The 15,810-nt window shown below is 50.2% G+C and overlaps 1 protein-coding gene and 1 non-coding gene across 2 annotated transcripts; both read left to right on the top strand.

The window, feature by feature from the left end:
• The first annotated feature begins 306 nt into the window (after positions 1–306).
• On the top strand, positions 307–2,110 carry DUSP23 (dual specificity phosphatase 23). The gene is made up of 2 exons (XM_014553818.2): positions 307–765; positions 1,687–2,110. The coding sequence occupies exons 1-2, from the start codon at positions 499–501 to the stop codon at positions 1,870–1,872; spliced, it is 453 nt and encodes a 150-aa protein (XP_014409304.2). The 5' UTR covers positions 307–498; the 3' UTR covers positions 1,873–2,110.
• Positions 2,111–6,157: 4,047 nt separating this feature from the next.
• Positions 6,158–6,229, top strand: TRNAA-GGC. The gene has a single exon. It is a non-coding gene; the product is annotated as a tRNA-Ala (tRNA).
• The last annotated feature ends 9,581 nt before the right edge of the window (positions 6,230–15,810 follow it).

Raw genomic sequence — 15,810 nt, 5'->3', positions numbered from 1 at the left:
AGAAAGACAAGGCCAGGCCCTCAGAGCAGCAGGGGCAGTTGGCCAGTGATGCAATAACTCCCACCGACCGCCAGGGAGCAGCAGAGTCCGACCCCGGGTTGCTTCATCCACAGAAAACAATTCTGAATTTCTTCTAGGTTTTCCTCCTTTGCTGTTTGCGTGGCCCACCAATCTCCATGCGCACCGCTGCAGTAATCCCGCCCATTATTGGCTATCCAACCAATCAACAAGTGTCCTGCTTGGGGCCGAGCGGGCGGCTCCTCTCAGTCACTCAGAGCCCGGAGTTCGGTGTTCCAGCCCCGCCCCTAGGCGGGTCGGCCAATCCCCTGCGGCGGAGCAGGACGTCACCGGGCTGTCCCCCCCGAGACCACGTGGTTCCAGGAGGCCCCTGTGCTAGTGCTAGGTAGGTGGAGGGTTACCCGGCCCCGGAAGCGGTGGGCGAAGCGGGAGGGGCCGGCCTCGCCCCCGGTACCCGTTGTCCTGTGCCCTTCCCCAGTCATGGGCGTGCAGCCCCCCAACTTCTCGTGGGTGCTCCCCGGCCGGCTCGCGGGGCTGGCGCTGCCCCGGCTCCCCGCCCACTACCAGTTCCTGCTGGACCATGGTGTCCGGCACCTGGTGTCACTGACGGAGCGGGGGCCCCCGCATAGCGACAGCTGCCCCGGTCTCACCCTGCACCGACTGCGCATCCCAGACTTCTGCCCGCCGGCCCCCGACCAGATCGACCGCTTCGTGCAGATAGTGGACGAGGCCAACGCCCGGGGAGAGGTCAGCAGGCGGGATATGTGCCTGGAGGGAGGGACCTGGAAGGGGTCAGCGGGGACACGGGCGGAGCCGGAGAGTTCAGGGCCGGGAATGACTTAGCTGGATTCGGAGAGAGATTGGAGGAAGACCATGGGCCCAGAAGAGTGCAACCAGGACTTAAAACGAAGGGGAGCGGAGCGGGGCGGTAAGGGGAAGGAGTGAAAAAGGGGCCCAGCAGTGTGACTTGGGCTCCAGGAGAGGGAAGGAAGAACCAGCTAATTTTATGAGTCAAGAAGGAGAAAGGGTGGACAGACTTGGGAGAGATGGGGGTTGAACTCAGGGGCTATTGGGCAGCTGGGCAGTCTACAGGACAAGGCTCTGAGCAAATGGAGTGGAGCCACATATATAATTTTAGTTTCCAGCAACCACATTTTTAAAAGGTAAAAAAAAAAGCAGGAGAGATTCATTTTGATAATATAATTTAACCCAGTAAGTCCAAAATGTTATCAACATATAATGAATATAAAATTAATTCTTAACAGGATATGTTCATTCTTTTTTGTACTACGTCTTTAAAATCTGGTTACATTTTACATCACATATCAATTTGGACTAGCAGCATTTCAGGTACTCAGTAGCCACACATGGCCAGTGTCTTCTGCACTGGACAGCGCAGGCAGAGGGGGTTGTGTGAGGCAGACAAGAAGCCCAGAACTGGAAACCAGCTACTTAGAAGAAGGTGATTGGTGGCCTCTAAGCCACCAAGTATAGGACAGCCCTCCCTGATTTGGATGTCACTTCCTGCCCCTGAGAGCCTGAGGTTTTTGCAGAGTCCTGGTCCTAACCTAGAAGGAGCACCTACAGACAGGAGACTAGCCCAAGTAAGGAGCAGGAGAGTGTTGGGAGGGCGTCGGTCTCCACCCCATCCGGCTCCCACATTCACAGGCGGTGGGGGTGCACTGTTTCCTGGGCTTTGGCCGCACCGGCACCATGCTGGCTTGTTACCTGCTGAAGGAGCGGAAACTGGCTGCAGGAGACGCCATCGCTGAGATACGGCGCCTTCGACCTGGCTCCATCGAGACCTATGAGCAGGAGAAAGCGGTCTTCCAGTTCTACCAGAGAACTAAATAAGGGACCTCAGCATCCTTCTGCCAGGGCCCCGTTGCCCTGACCTGTGCATTAGATGGGGCCAGAGACTAAAAGTGGACTGAAAGTGCCAAGCCCTCCAGCACCCAGCTGGCTTAAGAGACTGAAGCGGCCCTTCCCTGCAGGCAGGTCCTGGTCGGAGGAATGGCTGGAGCTGCATTGATTTGAGGGCTGGGGGGCGTCCCTCTGCTGCTGCTTTGAATAAATAACTTAAGAAACAGCTCACGTTGCATAGCACTTGACAGTTTACAAAGCACTCCCAAACGTCCACTTATTTGAGCCTCACAAAAGCCCCATGATATAGAAAGGCAGAAGGGCCAGCCCTGTCCTTTGGATGAGATGGCTATGGTCATCACTTCTGGAAAGTGGAAGTATGGGCCAGGACTACAACACACATCTTCAGCCTCTTAAAGATGCTTAAGCTCTTTTTTTTTTTTTTAATTTTATTTCATCAGGTCTTTTTTTAGGGGGGAGAGGGGGAGGTAATTAAGTTTATTACATTTATTTATTTATTAACAGAGGTACTGGGGATTGAACCCAGGACCTCGTGCATGCTAAGCACACGCTCTACCACTGAGCTATACCCTCCCCCCTGATCTCATATATCTGCTCTTTGATGATATTTGATGTGTCTTCAGGGGAGCTGGTCAATGAAAAAGAAACAGATCCCCAGCAGCCCAGAGTCTGTGATGCTCACAGGCCAGGAGGGCCCCTGTGGACACAGCCCCTCACGCATGTCCCACACTTGGCATCCCTGTAGCCATCTCAAGACAGCGAAGGCCTGGATGCTGTGCTTGCTGGTGCCCACCATCTCCATCTCCCAGGGACTGGGTGCCTCCCCAAGCCTGGGGCTGCTCAGCTCACCCGTGACTTCCAGCCCATTATGCTTCCCCATGACCTCAGGCTGTGGAATCCCAGCACTGAGCCCCTCTGGGCTGTTATGTGGAGGATATTTGATGATTAAGTGAAGAGGTTCAGGGCTACAGATCTTGGCCGTGTATGTCAGATGTTCCCTTCACTCCTGCACTGGATCCCATCCTAGCGGCACCACCCCCTACCTGTGGCTTCGAGAGAGAAGATGAATGGGATAGTCCAGCCAAGTGGACTCTGCTATAATTCCTACCTGAATTCCTGTCCTCTCTTCAGCCATGGCAGGCCAGGCTGGATAAGGTAGAAACTCATCATGAAATGTGTGCTGAATGCCTGAGTGTACCAGGCTTTATTAGATGCAGGGGCTGTCCAGCTGAATGAGACATGATTCACAGCCTCCTGGAGGAGTCCAGCCATATGGAATAGGTACCGTGACAGGCGTGCATTCCGGATTCAGCAGAGGCAGAGTGGGGAGGCATGGGTTCTACTGTAGACCCCATCCTTTTTAGTGTAGACCACCACCAGGCCCAAGTTACCTGCTCCTCATCGCCATCTTCTCCCTTCCACTGCCACCTACCCAACTCAATCCTCAGGTGTATTAGCCAGAGTCTTACCAATCTGGGAGCAGATGGCTGTAAGATGCTCCCCCTTTTCCTCTGTCAGATCTGGGTAATCAGTTACTTCCCTCTGTTCCCTTGATTCCCACCCAGCCTACCCAGGTGGAGACATCTCCTAAAGAGAAGAACCCACAATTCCAGGCATTCAGGCTGCCACAGAGGTGTGAGAAATGGTGGGAGAGGAAGCACCAAAACCCAGACCCACCTCTCATCAAAATCTCCCCACCCTGCCCACCCACCTGCTCCTTCCACAACCCCACGACCTGCTCTGTTTCTTGATGCAAACCGCAGGGAATATGATTGTATGTGTGCGTACATGCAAGTGGTGGGGCAGGAAGAGTGTGAATGGCCCGTTCCCTGGATCCCTTCCCTCCACTTAGCAGGATGGGGACAGAGAGGTGGCAGGCTTGAAGCTGCAACCCAGAGTTCACATCTCTGCTCTGATCCCGACCTGCTGGAGTCACACAACCAATCCTCATGCTTTCTGCCCTTCCGTTGCTATCTGGCTCCATCCCCCCATATCTGCACTGCAGGAGAGGAATCTGCCCTCCCCTTCCTCCCAAGCCTCCTTCACTGGAGACAGAAAATTTTTCCAACCCCATTAAAGCCCTGTGTGCAGCCTCCATCCCCATAATTTAAGCAGGTCTCCTCTGCCTCAAGAGTTCCTCTGGGAAATAAACATGTAATTATGTGCTTAAGGAAATCGGTTTTTAAATAAGTAAGAGTTGACTTGAAATGAACAACTCTGCCCTTATCCTTCCATCTACCTTGGGAGGTTAGCCCAAGGCTCCCTTTGGGCTCATTCCCACCCCCAAATCTTCTGCCTTCCCACCGCCCCTCTTTGTATATGGCCACCAATGAGGGATTGCAGACTAGCTGTGACCCTTCCCCATTCTGCCCCACACTGAGATGACAGGTGTGAGGAACGAGCCACCTCCACCTACAACCTCTGTATTGCATCAGAGCAGACTTGCTCAGCCCCAACTTGCGGCTGGGTAGCTCTCTGTTGGAGCCATCCAGTGCTCTGTCGGGTGTTCAGCAATATCCCTGACCTCTACCCGTTAGATGCCAGTAGCATGCCTCTCTCCAAAAGTGGGACAACCCAAAGTGTCTCCATATGTTGCCAAATGTCCCTCAGGAGGACATAATCAGCCCAGGTTGAGAACCACTGCTTCAGACCGACAAACACCGGAGGCAACCATAGGCCTTCATTTCCTGTGGGAGTGGAGGTGGGAACGTACTTGGAATTTCTCCTTTGAGTACATGCATCTTGATAGGGGAGAAAGGGCCAAACACTGTTACCTTTTCGAGTAATGTCTGGGATCTATCCTCAGTCCCTCCTCTCTCCCCCGGCTGGGTTTCTAAGAGAGTGATAGACACCATTAATTTTTTACTTTCAGGAGGGCTTTATTCTCAGTGTAGCTGTAATACTGGCTTCTGCCGCCATGTTTGTTTGGGTTTTTTTTTTTAATTTTGGGATTTTGGGTGGGGGCAGCGGAGGTAATTAGGTTTATTTATTTATTTTTTAATGGAGGTACTAGGGATTGAACCCAGGACCTCGTGCATGCTAAGCACGCACTCTACCACTGAACTATACCCCCTACCCCCATGTTTTTAAAGTTTCATTCATGTTTATTCTCTGGCATGTGATCTGAGTTCCCTGCTGAATGGAGGCTTTTCTACATGGAAGACATCCCTCCATATCACCTGGGTTCTGCACACGTCACCTCTTGGGTTCCTGTCCCAGAACATGGGTCTGATGCAGAAGTCACTGGAGTCAGGACCAGAGGAGCCCTTCTTTGGGACCATTCCCTGGCCTGGTTCTCCCACCTCCACTTCACCTGCAGCATGCTCAGACCAGGGTCCTTTTGCTCTCTGGGCTATAGGTTCCATGACCACCTCTCAGGCCATGAGTGCCAGCACACAGCTTCCCTGCTGCAGAGATAGGTCTACGTCCTGCGTACTCACTGCGGCCACCCCTCACCTCCCTTGGAGGTCTGGCTTCATCACCCTTACAGCCACTCATAACATCCTGTAGGGCGGCTCATTGCCGATCATCCCCTGGCTAAGAGGTCTGCTCCTCCTACACACCCGCCCCCCACGGCCCCCCAGATCAGGTCTTCCCAGGGCAGTGATGAACATGTCACCTGGGGCAGGGATTTGATCCAAACCATAAACCATTTCCCAGAATGAACTGCACTCATCTGCCAAGTTTCAAATAGAACCTGCTGTTTGTATCTTCCCACTGTTCCTAAGAAACAAATGTGGTCTCACTGAATTGCTTCCTCACAAAACAGTATCAGTTATTTCTAACACATTTCATGCTCTGTCGTGACTATTCTTTGCTTACTTGTATGATTAAAATTGTCATCATTATAAAGCACCTACCACACAGCAGGTGTTTATAACACAGATTGAGCAATTTTATCCTTACAGTCACTCTGCAGAGCAGGTATTTACCCCTTTGTATAGATGAAGGAGCTGAGGTTAAATGCTGTACCTCGCACACAGTGAAGGAGCCTCACACATAGTAAAAGAGCTGGGATCAAACCCAAGTGGGAACTCCAGACTCACGCTCCTTCAGCCAGAAAACCCCACCTGCCCAGACCTCCCCCTGGTTCCAGTTACACAGGGGAGTCAGTTTTCATGATCAGAGATTGGCCTCAAGGGCTGTCTTATCAGCAAAGCCTTCAACTGTCCATCTCTTCATCTTCGTAGGAGGCCGAAGACCTACCCAGCAGCACTGGAGTTGCAGGCTGCTGTTTAGAATGCAGCCTGAGGGGGAGGGTATAGCTCAGTGGTAGAGCGTGTGCTTGGCCTGCACAAGGTTCTGGGTTCGATCCCCAGTACCCGCATTAAAAACTAACTAAATAAAAACCCAATTACCTCCCCTCCCCCCTTAAAAAAACTTTTTTAACGCAGCCCAATCATCCAAGTCCGAAACAGTGACACTGATTCATCAGGGCACTTGTGTCACGTCCGTTATTGACTAATTCAGAGCATGCGGATGTCCTCACCCAGCATGACAGTCTTGGGGCACATGTGACTGGCAGGGAGCCCTCGAAAATGTCTTTTTATGTCTGAGGATTTATTAAAAACCCAAAAGTCCTTTCTGGTTGTGTTGTTGTTGTTTGGGCCCTTAATGTATGCCAGGCACTCTGCCAAGAGCTTTGTAGACATTATCTCATTGAGTCTTACACCCTATGACAAAGGTCCTATTATAATGACCAGTGCACAGATGAGTAAACAGAGGCCCAGAGAGTCTAAGGAGCACACCCGGAGTCACTAGGTTCAAGCTTGAGTTTGTCTAAGTAAATATAAACTGCCTTCCCTCTTGGGAACAGAGAGAAGAGACTTGGTTGTAATTAGAAGTTATGTAACAGCATCTCGTGTTCCCTAGAATCGAGGCCCTTGGCTCACGGGGCCATCCGTGGGGCTCTGAGACCACACAGCTCCCCAGCGCTGCTGCCCCAGGCCTGGGCAGCCCTGCCCTGACTTAAGAGCGTTGACCTGGCAGCGCAGCCGTCCCCCCGAACAGGCTTCTGCCTCCAACCTCCTGCACCATCAAAAATATAGTCCCCCAATGATTTCGAAATTAGTTGCATAAGCACTTCTTCCATGACTTTAAAATTTTTCTCCAACTATTATGGATTCAAGGAAGACTCTTGAGAAGGCAGCTGGCTTGTCCAAGCCAGCAGAAATCTGAGAAGCACTTCGGTGCACGCCCATGCCCGAAGTTGATGACTTATTTGCAATTTTGATGACTGAGTCCTTTGTGCCAATAAATTGCTTAAATTGCTCCAACCGCTCTCCCCTGCTGTTTTTCCCCTGACTTGTTCTGTCATCGTGGATATGTGATCATGAAACAGATTGGTGATGTCACCTCTGAGTTTTCATTTTATGGGATTCATTGCAGAAAACGGTTCTGGGATTTATTTCACCAAGCATTTGTAATAAACACACCACTGCTTCTTCTTTACCAATATTTATTGAGTAATTCAGCTTCAAGCCCAAGGTTGGCCATTCAGGATGTAGTGGGTATAACCCTCCGGACAGGTGACCCTGCTCACCTCCTCCCTTAGGTTTTATGTGCCCTTGGGCTCCCCCAGCCCCACCCAATGCAAATTCACCAATTGGTTCATTTTCTTTAGGTAACTTTTTTGAGATCTAGTCAGGGCTGGGTGCAATCTAGGGCGTAGAATAGAATTAAATTAAGTAACCACACTGGGGTCAAGCCCACAGGCAGAACCGTGTCATTATTGACCCTGACCTAGAAGGCCCCGAGGAATCCAATTGTTAGAACAGGCAGACAACTAGATGTGAGAAGAGAAAGGGGGATGCAGACCAAACTGGACAGAAAGGAGAGACACAGGCCAAATGCAGGAAACCATGTATCATGTAACACCAGGTGTCCCTGGGCAGGGAAAGAAAAGCAGGAACCTCTGGGCTGATAAGTGTTCACACCTTTTGAGGTGATAAGTGGCCTGGAGACCAAGAAAGAAATATGATTTCTTTGTCGGAATTTCCAGTATCCAAATATAACCTTTTGCTCATTATGCCCTCATTTCCATAAAATCAGCCTTGCAGATCAGTAAGTCCCTGTCATACACCAACACCATGACACTTCCGATCCAGACTAAATAAGGACAAAAATCCCCCCCTCCATTTGGGAAGGTGGAGTTGGGATGATAATCAGGGAACACAACCCCAGACCCTTCCCTCCCTAATGAATATTCTGCCCATTCATTTTTACAGTCTACGTAACTAACTTGCCAAGGAACTCAGGGCAACTGCTCACCTGAGCCTGCCCGCTCTCCCCTTGAGAGTGTACTGTCCATCCCTTAATAAATCCCCACTTTACTTTCTTAACCTCCACGTCTCCTCTCTGAATTCTTTTTGGGACGGAACAAGAACCCGGGCACTGGCTACGTCGGGCAACACTTTCCCTTTCTCCATCTCCGTCCTCACCTAATTCACTCCCCTCCCCTAGAGCCCTTGTTCTCTCTGCACTCCCTGTGTCAGGGTCCCCAAGACCACCCTCAGGTTTGATGATTGGTTACAAGGACTCACAGAAAGTCTGTTATCCTCTCCATTACGGTTTATTGCTGTGAAAGGATACAGTTTACAATCAGCAAAGGAGGAAGGCACGTGGGGTTGCACAAGCTGTGCTTCGTTCTCCCTGCTGTAACGTGCGACGACACATAATACTGCCAACCAGGGAAGTTCCCCCGAGGCAGGGTTTTTGTTGGGGGTCAGCCAGGTAGTCAGGTAGGCAACACCTGCGTGACTGAACTTAGCTTCTTGGTGTCCAGCCCCCACAGAGGTCAGACTGATATGGATGGTCCAAAGCAGCCTCAGGATGTAAAACCGGGCAATCAGCACACCACTCTGTTAGCAGGCTGTCCGGCCTGGCCCAAGGTCTCAGGTATGCAGACACCCTTATCAGGCAGGATATTACAAGAGCTCAAAGGTCATCTTGCAGGAGTGGGTCAAGGGGAAGTCCTGAAGACCTTTGGGAACGTATAAAGTTTGGGCAACTCAGACCTGCTGAATTAACCCTTTCCTGCCTGTTACCAGATGCTTTCTGCTCTCTCTACATGACAGTCTGGGCACGTGCTATTCTTGTTACTAAACAAAAGTTCAAGGTTTATTGCAGGGCTGCGCAAGGAGGACAGGCAGCTCGTGCTCCAGAAACCCAAACTCCCCGAAGGTTTTGGAGGAAAAGTTTTTATAGGCAAGATTTGGGGTGGGGGCTGCAGGGTAGGTGACTTTCTCCTGACTGGTTGGTGGTGAGGTAATAGGGATCTTGAGCTCTGCCTGAAGTTGCCATCCTGCACCTGGGTGGGGGCCCTAGTTCCTGCAGAAGAGCTCAAAGACGTTGTTATGTATATTCCTTGAGGAAGGAACCAGAGCCCTGCCCCAAGGCTGTGCTATTGTTTCTTGACTGCTCCTCCCTGGTCTCTGTATCCCCTCCCTTCCCTGATTAGCACTGTTTGAACCTGTCCTTTGGAACTCAAGGAAGGTCAAGGAGGCTGAATGAAGCCTATTTCTTACAAACAAGACATGGGGGGCAAAAAGGATTTGTACCAGGGAGGACCCCACCGGGTCCTGCTCTGTTTCATTCCCTTTGCCTGAGATGACTTGTTCCCCTGCTCTGCCTAGCTCCCAACTTCTACCCTTCCATTGGTCTCAGTTTAACATCATTTCTGAGGAAAGGTGTCCAACCACCCAACATACACTCACACATATTTCCAAAGCATCTGTCCTACTTTGCAGCCCTCTGCTCATCTATGATTCATTTAGTTGTTTAATTTCTCTTTCCTGCTAGAGACTAAGGGTGGTTCCCATACTTGCAGCATCCAGTACAGTGCCTGACACATGGGTGCTCAGTAAGCACGTGGCAACTGACTAGCTGTCATGCTGTCACCTGCCTGGGTACCTGCGCACGGATGCAGAAATGGGAAGAAAAGGACAAATCTAGGGGATGTATAACCTAGTGTGGGATACATGACACATGAACACCCCTAAGTGTGTGTGCAAAGATGGATACAATTAGAAAAGATGCAAAGCATAAATACTTAAACAATGCTGGAGTGATGGCTGAAGAGATAAGAAGACTGTGTCTGGTGAAATTCAAAAAGTTGGAGCTTCAGTGAAATGCGGTGGTGTGTGGTCAGACAGCCTAAAATGTTGGATGATATGAAAAACACTAATGTTACATGTCAAGTACAGAGTCCACACTTAGACAGGTGGACAAGATGAATGGGTGGCAGTGAGGGAGAGGGAAAGATGCAGGGAATCAACTGGCATGGATGAAGCAGAAACCTCAACCAGTGGCTAGCAGAAGACACACGGTTAGATTGAGGTGGTGAGAGGCAGCAGAAACTCACACCAAAGAGTTAGGATTGTATCTGATCCACAGTGTGGCGTCACCACCGGCATCTGAGCAGAGGACATGTCACTAGGTTCCACTTTTCTGCAGTTACACAGGGACAGAACAGCCCCATTGCTTAGCAGCAGCACAATGCTTAATGATTTAACACCGCCAATGAGGAGACAGGGTCTCTCTGCGGCCGATTTTCACGACTTTTCAAACGATCAGAGTTAAGTAAGAACATGCTTTCCCTGCTTGCTGGAAGTTAATGACTTTAATGCTTTGCAAAGGAAAGTAAAAGGGCTGTTAAGCCAGAGTGCTCACCCTCTGGGCTCGCAGATTATGATTTTTTAATGCTTTTCAAATGGGAAAGGATCTCGCATGAGTGTCATCCCTACATGCTAGAAATGTGTGGCTTTCAGATGGCAGCTGCACCGGCTCCTGCACACCCTGCTGCTCTGGCGGCTTCACTGGCCTCCCATTTTGCATCTTGGACTGTTGACCTGATTCAAAGGCCCACAGGTGTGGTGACCCCTGGTGATGCATTCAGCCCAATATTTCTCCCTGTGGTCCCAAGGCCAAGATATACCCTGTGAGTTCAAACTTTCTCCTTCAGCTGCACCCCGACTACCCAGCCCTCCCTCCCATTACATCCATCCCCTTACCTTCAAAATTGTCTTCTTTTCTCCAAATAGTGGTCGATTTGTCAAACACAGAGGAGCCAAACAGACCAGATGGCATATTCTCCTGTAAGTAGAGGGCATGGTGTGTGCCAAGAGGGGACCCCAAAGACAGCTGCCAGCATGGGAACACGCAGGGTCTCTTAGGCATCAAGGTGGCTACAAACACCAGAGGGGCTCTGGGTCCCAGGGATCTCCTGGCCGGCACTCTCCAGCCGGAGATCCAGAGAATACAGACCAGCCTGGGCACCCAGGGAGCCCTCTCCTGCCTCTCACAGGAGCCTGCAGAGCTCAAGGTGGGACTGGGCAGGGAGGGTGACCCTGGGTATCCACACTTTGCTCTTGAGTCCCGAGGTTCTGGATCTGGCCTGAAACGTATACTCAAGACCTCCCAGGAAGGGGAGGAGGCTGCAGATGCGGGGAGAACTCCAGGCTGGTGCAGCAGTCAGGCTGCACCCTTGAGAGCTTGAGAGTGAACCTCAACCCACCCCAACCCACTTCTGCTCATGTGGTAACCTGGAAGCCACAAAGGAAGACTGATGGGGGAGCAGGGGACCGGAAGGGCATTAGGGAAATGCAAATTAACATAATAAGGCAGGATTTGATATACATCAGGTTGGACACACACATATACCAGATCTCAATACACCAAAGGTGACCAATCTAAGAGAAAATAAAAACTCTCAGATTTGCTGAGGGGTATGTAAGTCAGCACAACACCTTTAGGGAATACAATGGCGAGCTCACCTGAAAATCCAGCCACTTCACTTTTTTTTTAACTTTTTATTTTTTAATGGAGGTACTGGGGATTGAACCCAGGACCTTGTGCATGCTAAGCACGCACTCTACCACTGAGCTATACCCTCCCCCACTTTATTTTTTATGTATGTTCTGAACAAATTCTGCATGTGAGCAACCTAGAAACATACATCAGGCTGTTCATTTATTCATGAACTCAATATAAATTTACTGAGCACCTACTATGTGCCAGGTACATTTCTAGGGGCTCAAAAGTAAGCATACACAAAACCCCAAAGTCTCTGTTCTGATGAAGTGTGGATGCGGCATTGTTTAAATAGCCAAAAACTGCAAACAATCTAAAAATATATTGTTAGGAGGATGGATAAACACGGAACTAGATATGCAAGCATCAGCATAGATTTATCTTGGAACCAATGTTGTGTGCACAGGAAAGAAGCGTGCAGAATATTAGGTACAGAATACCATTTATGTAAATAAAAACAAACAAGTCTATAAATTGTTTGTGGATACATACATATGCTGTACAAATAAATGGTTTGGATACCCACCAGACAGGATCTCCGCCCTCTCCTGGAAGACAAGGAGGTAAAAGAATAAGAAGGAGCATGTCAAGTGTAACTGGAATGTTTTGTTTCTTAGAAAGAAAACATCTGAAGCAAATATATGTGTTAAACTGTTAGCATTGTGTATTCTGGACGTTAAGCGTACAGATGTTGCTTTAGCAACCTGGGTCTTTTCTGCTTTTAGTTCAAGATGGAGATGTTTTGGTTTTGTCTTCCCTTCAAATTTCAGAAAATATTTGGAGGAGAGGAGGATTAAGACCCGGGGGCTGGAGTGCACCCTAAAGACACCTCAGGGATCCTGTCCTCAGCAACGACTACCTGCCAGGCCAGGGGACCACGAACTAGCAGAGAGAAGGGCAGAGTCCGCCGGCTGCGCCTTGGCTGCGTGGCGCCCCCGGGGGCCAGACCAAGCTGGGCCTCTCGGTAGGTGAGAGCACAGAGCTCCGGAAACGCCCAGGCTGCCGTGGGAGTGGAAATTGGTTTAACCGCTTTGAAAAGCAGTCTGACACTACCTAGTCAAGTGGAAGAAGCACATACGCTATTACTCAGAAATTCCGATTTTAAAGTCTTGCCTTAGAGAAATTCTCAAATGTGTGCCGAAGGAGACGTGTGCAAATGTTCTTTGCAGCGGTGTTGATAATGGCCCCAAATCGAAAATGGCACCATTATCCATCATTAGGAGAATAAATAAAGTTAGACTTTGTATCCGATGAAATACTGTGCCACGGTGGGAATGACAGCCAGAGCCACGTGTCAGCATGAGTCCAGCTCACACAGCCTGCCGAGCTGCAGAATCCTCCCACAGTAAAAGACCATTTACATAAAATTTAACTATGCCAGCAATGCTCTGTATTGTTGATGGGTACACATGCATGTAATGAAAGTATTTTTTAAAAAATGGGAATGACAAATACCAAATCCAAGAGTTCCTTCTGGGAAGGAAGAGGAGAACAGAATTGGGGAAAGGGGGGGTGGGGGGCTCTCCAGCTAATTCAGAACTGCTTTATTCCTTTAAGAAAGACAAAAATCTGAAGCATATATGGCAACATTGTAGAGTTCTAGTAGAGCTGGGTGGTGGATACCCAGATGTTTCCTATGTTATCTGTTACACTTTTCTGAGCCTTTAATAGCCACACACACACACACACACACACACCCCTCACAGAGGGCAGGGGTGGGGGACGGGAGGTGGTGGAGGGGGGCAGAGCCTCGGAGGCAAAAGCAGTTGAAAGCCCTGAGGAGAGGAGCTGTGGTCTCTAGCCGACCTGAAGGATCATCTAGTAAGAGAAGCAGGTGGCTTCAAATGAGGCCAGGAAGGGGGAGAGGGCGCCCCCTGCTGGGTGTTATAAAAGGGGTGTGTTGTATTCTCAGTGCAATAGAGAGACACTGCAAGTCTCAAGCAGAGCAGAATTTACCCTGGGTCCATTTATGTTCTGAGAGGTCAACTGGTTTTTGTGTGTGAAATGCATGGGAGGGCGAGAGCAGAGCGGGGAAGGAACTAAGAGGCTTTCACAGTAATGCAGGCAAAAGAGATGGGGAGTGCCAGGATAACGGAGGCAGTAAAGTGGGGAGGATCGGTGTATGTGAGATATATTTTGGAGAAGAACCAACAGAACTGAGGAATGACTCTGAAATTTTTCTTTGAGTAACTCGTGGTGGTTCTTCCTGGGATGAGAAAACCTGGGGAGGAGGGTGGGGACCATGAGAGGGCAGTTTGTATGTTTCTTCCCCACAAGGAGGAGAGGCATGAAGGGTTTTATTTTAGGTATGTTACATTTCCATCAGTTGCCCAAATGGGGGTGAGGTCAGGTCAGGAAATCTAAATTTGGGGTTGCCCTACACCATTTAAAGCCATGGGACTAGGGAGGCAGTGGAAAAAGTGAAGAGATCAGAAGAGGGAGGGAGGGGAGGGGAGAGGAAGGGAGGGGAGGGGAGACAGCCCAGCTCTGAACTCTGAGGAGCCCTACGTTCAGTGTCCAGAGAGGAGGATCAAGCAGAGACTAAGCAGGAGGAGCCAGAGAGGTGGGAGGAAGATCAGGAGTAGGGGACTGATGGATGCCCAGAAAGAAATGTGTTTCAAGAGGGAAGTGGCTCTGACTGTTGGAAACGCTGCTGAGGAGCCAGCTAATCAGAGGGTGGGGAGCGGTCTTCGGGGCTGGCCACACAGGAGTCACTGTGACTGTGACAAAGGCAGTTCAGCGGTGTGGTGGGGGCTGCAGCCAGATCACCGGAGACTGAGGTGTGGGCCGGTGAGGGCGGGAGGCTCTTTTGAGAAGCTTGGCAGGTAAAGGGAGGAGAGATGTGGGGTGGAAGCTGAAAGGGATGAGGAGGGCGGAGGGCGATGTTGAGGTGGTATTTGTGCGAGTCCACCTGCAGGTGAAGAGAATCCAGTGGAGAGAGAAATTGGCAGTGGCGGCAGTGGAGGGCACGAAAGCAGGGAGGAGAGGAGAATGAACCCAAGCTGCACAGTGAACGCAGCAGAGCCAGGATCCTCACTCAGGAATGTCTGACTCCAAACACCATACACTTTCCCAGATACCGCATCCCCCATTTTTAGTTTTTATTTGCTCACAGGCATCCAACTCCCAGGGCCCAGTGCACTAAATCCTTTACCACCCCCCCCCCCCAAATACACATGTCTGTAGCCTTCCTGTTTCCGTCAGGTTCTGTGTCTGCCAGGGAACTGGAGGGGAAAATAAGCAAACTGAAGAAAATTAAATCTGACCTATTTTATGTGTTCTGCATAAATGCATGAAATAGATTATGTTTGACAATGGTAAATAGAGAACCCCCCAAAATCCAATTTATTGCTTTAATTATATATGCTTTTCTCCCTCAATCTCCAGGGAAGAATGTGCCTCCACCTGTTACCAGCCCCTTCTACAGAGCCATTCCCTAATTTCTAAGGCGGCTTTTGGTGACCACAGGCTTCTCAGTCAAGGCTGCCCTAAGCTGAAGCACAACTGCAAACATTTAAACGTGCAACCCAGGGAAATGCGTGCATGGAGGAATGTAACAGGTAAGTATACAATTAAAGGTAAGGAAGTAGAGGGGTAGTGTTGTGATTCAAAGGAACGACTGAGAGTAGATGGAAGCCCCCTCCCGCCTCCCCACGCAAGAAATTGACCATCTCCCACTGCCAGGAAGGAAGGAATAGAGACACTGAATTATTTGGATACTGGCTAGCTCAGAGTCAGCCAAGCACGTTTAGGTGGGGGGCTCTCACCATAAAACCCACTTATTTACGAGTAAGAGAATGGAGGGTGAGAGGACCTAGAAAAGGGCAGACAGAGTGACAATTCAGCAGCCATCTCGCTGGCTGTCTCTGAGCAGGACCAGTGAGAGGGGGGGCCTCCGCTCTATCTCAGTGTCAGTCCCACACGTATTTGCTGAGCAGACGCTCTAGTGCCAGGCACTGAAGGCTCCGCAGAGGACAAGGCAAATGTGTGGGGGCCCTCAGAGAGCTTGCAGGCCTGGGCAGGGGAAGGCACAATGCCAGGCGGATGTGCTAAACGCTGAGACAGGTGTATGTGCAGCGAAGCCAGCCTGGGTGGGGG

The sequence above is a fragment of the Camelus ferus genome, chromosome 21, assembly GCF_009834535.1.
Source record: "Camelus ferus isolate YT-003-E chromosome 21, BCGSAC_Cfer_1.0, whole genome shotgun sequence".
Lineage (NCBI taxonomy): Eukaryota > Metazoa > Chordata > Mammalia > Artiodactyla > Camelidae > Camelus > Camelus ferus.
This window is presented reverse-complemented; position numbering and strand designations above follow the sequence as displayed.

What these genes read in the sequence shown, in the direction of transcription:
- DUSP23 (XM_014553818.2), top strand. Translation starts at nt 499, where the DNA reads ATGGGCGTGCAGCCCCCCAACTTCTCGTGGGTGCTCCCCGGCCGGCTC. An exon ending in AGGCCAACGCCCGGGGAGAG is followed by an intron (nt 766 to 1,686) that starts GTCAGCAGGCGG and finishes CCACATTCACAG; the next exon opens with GCGGTGGGGGTGCACTGTTT.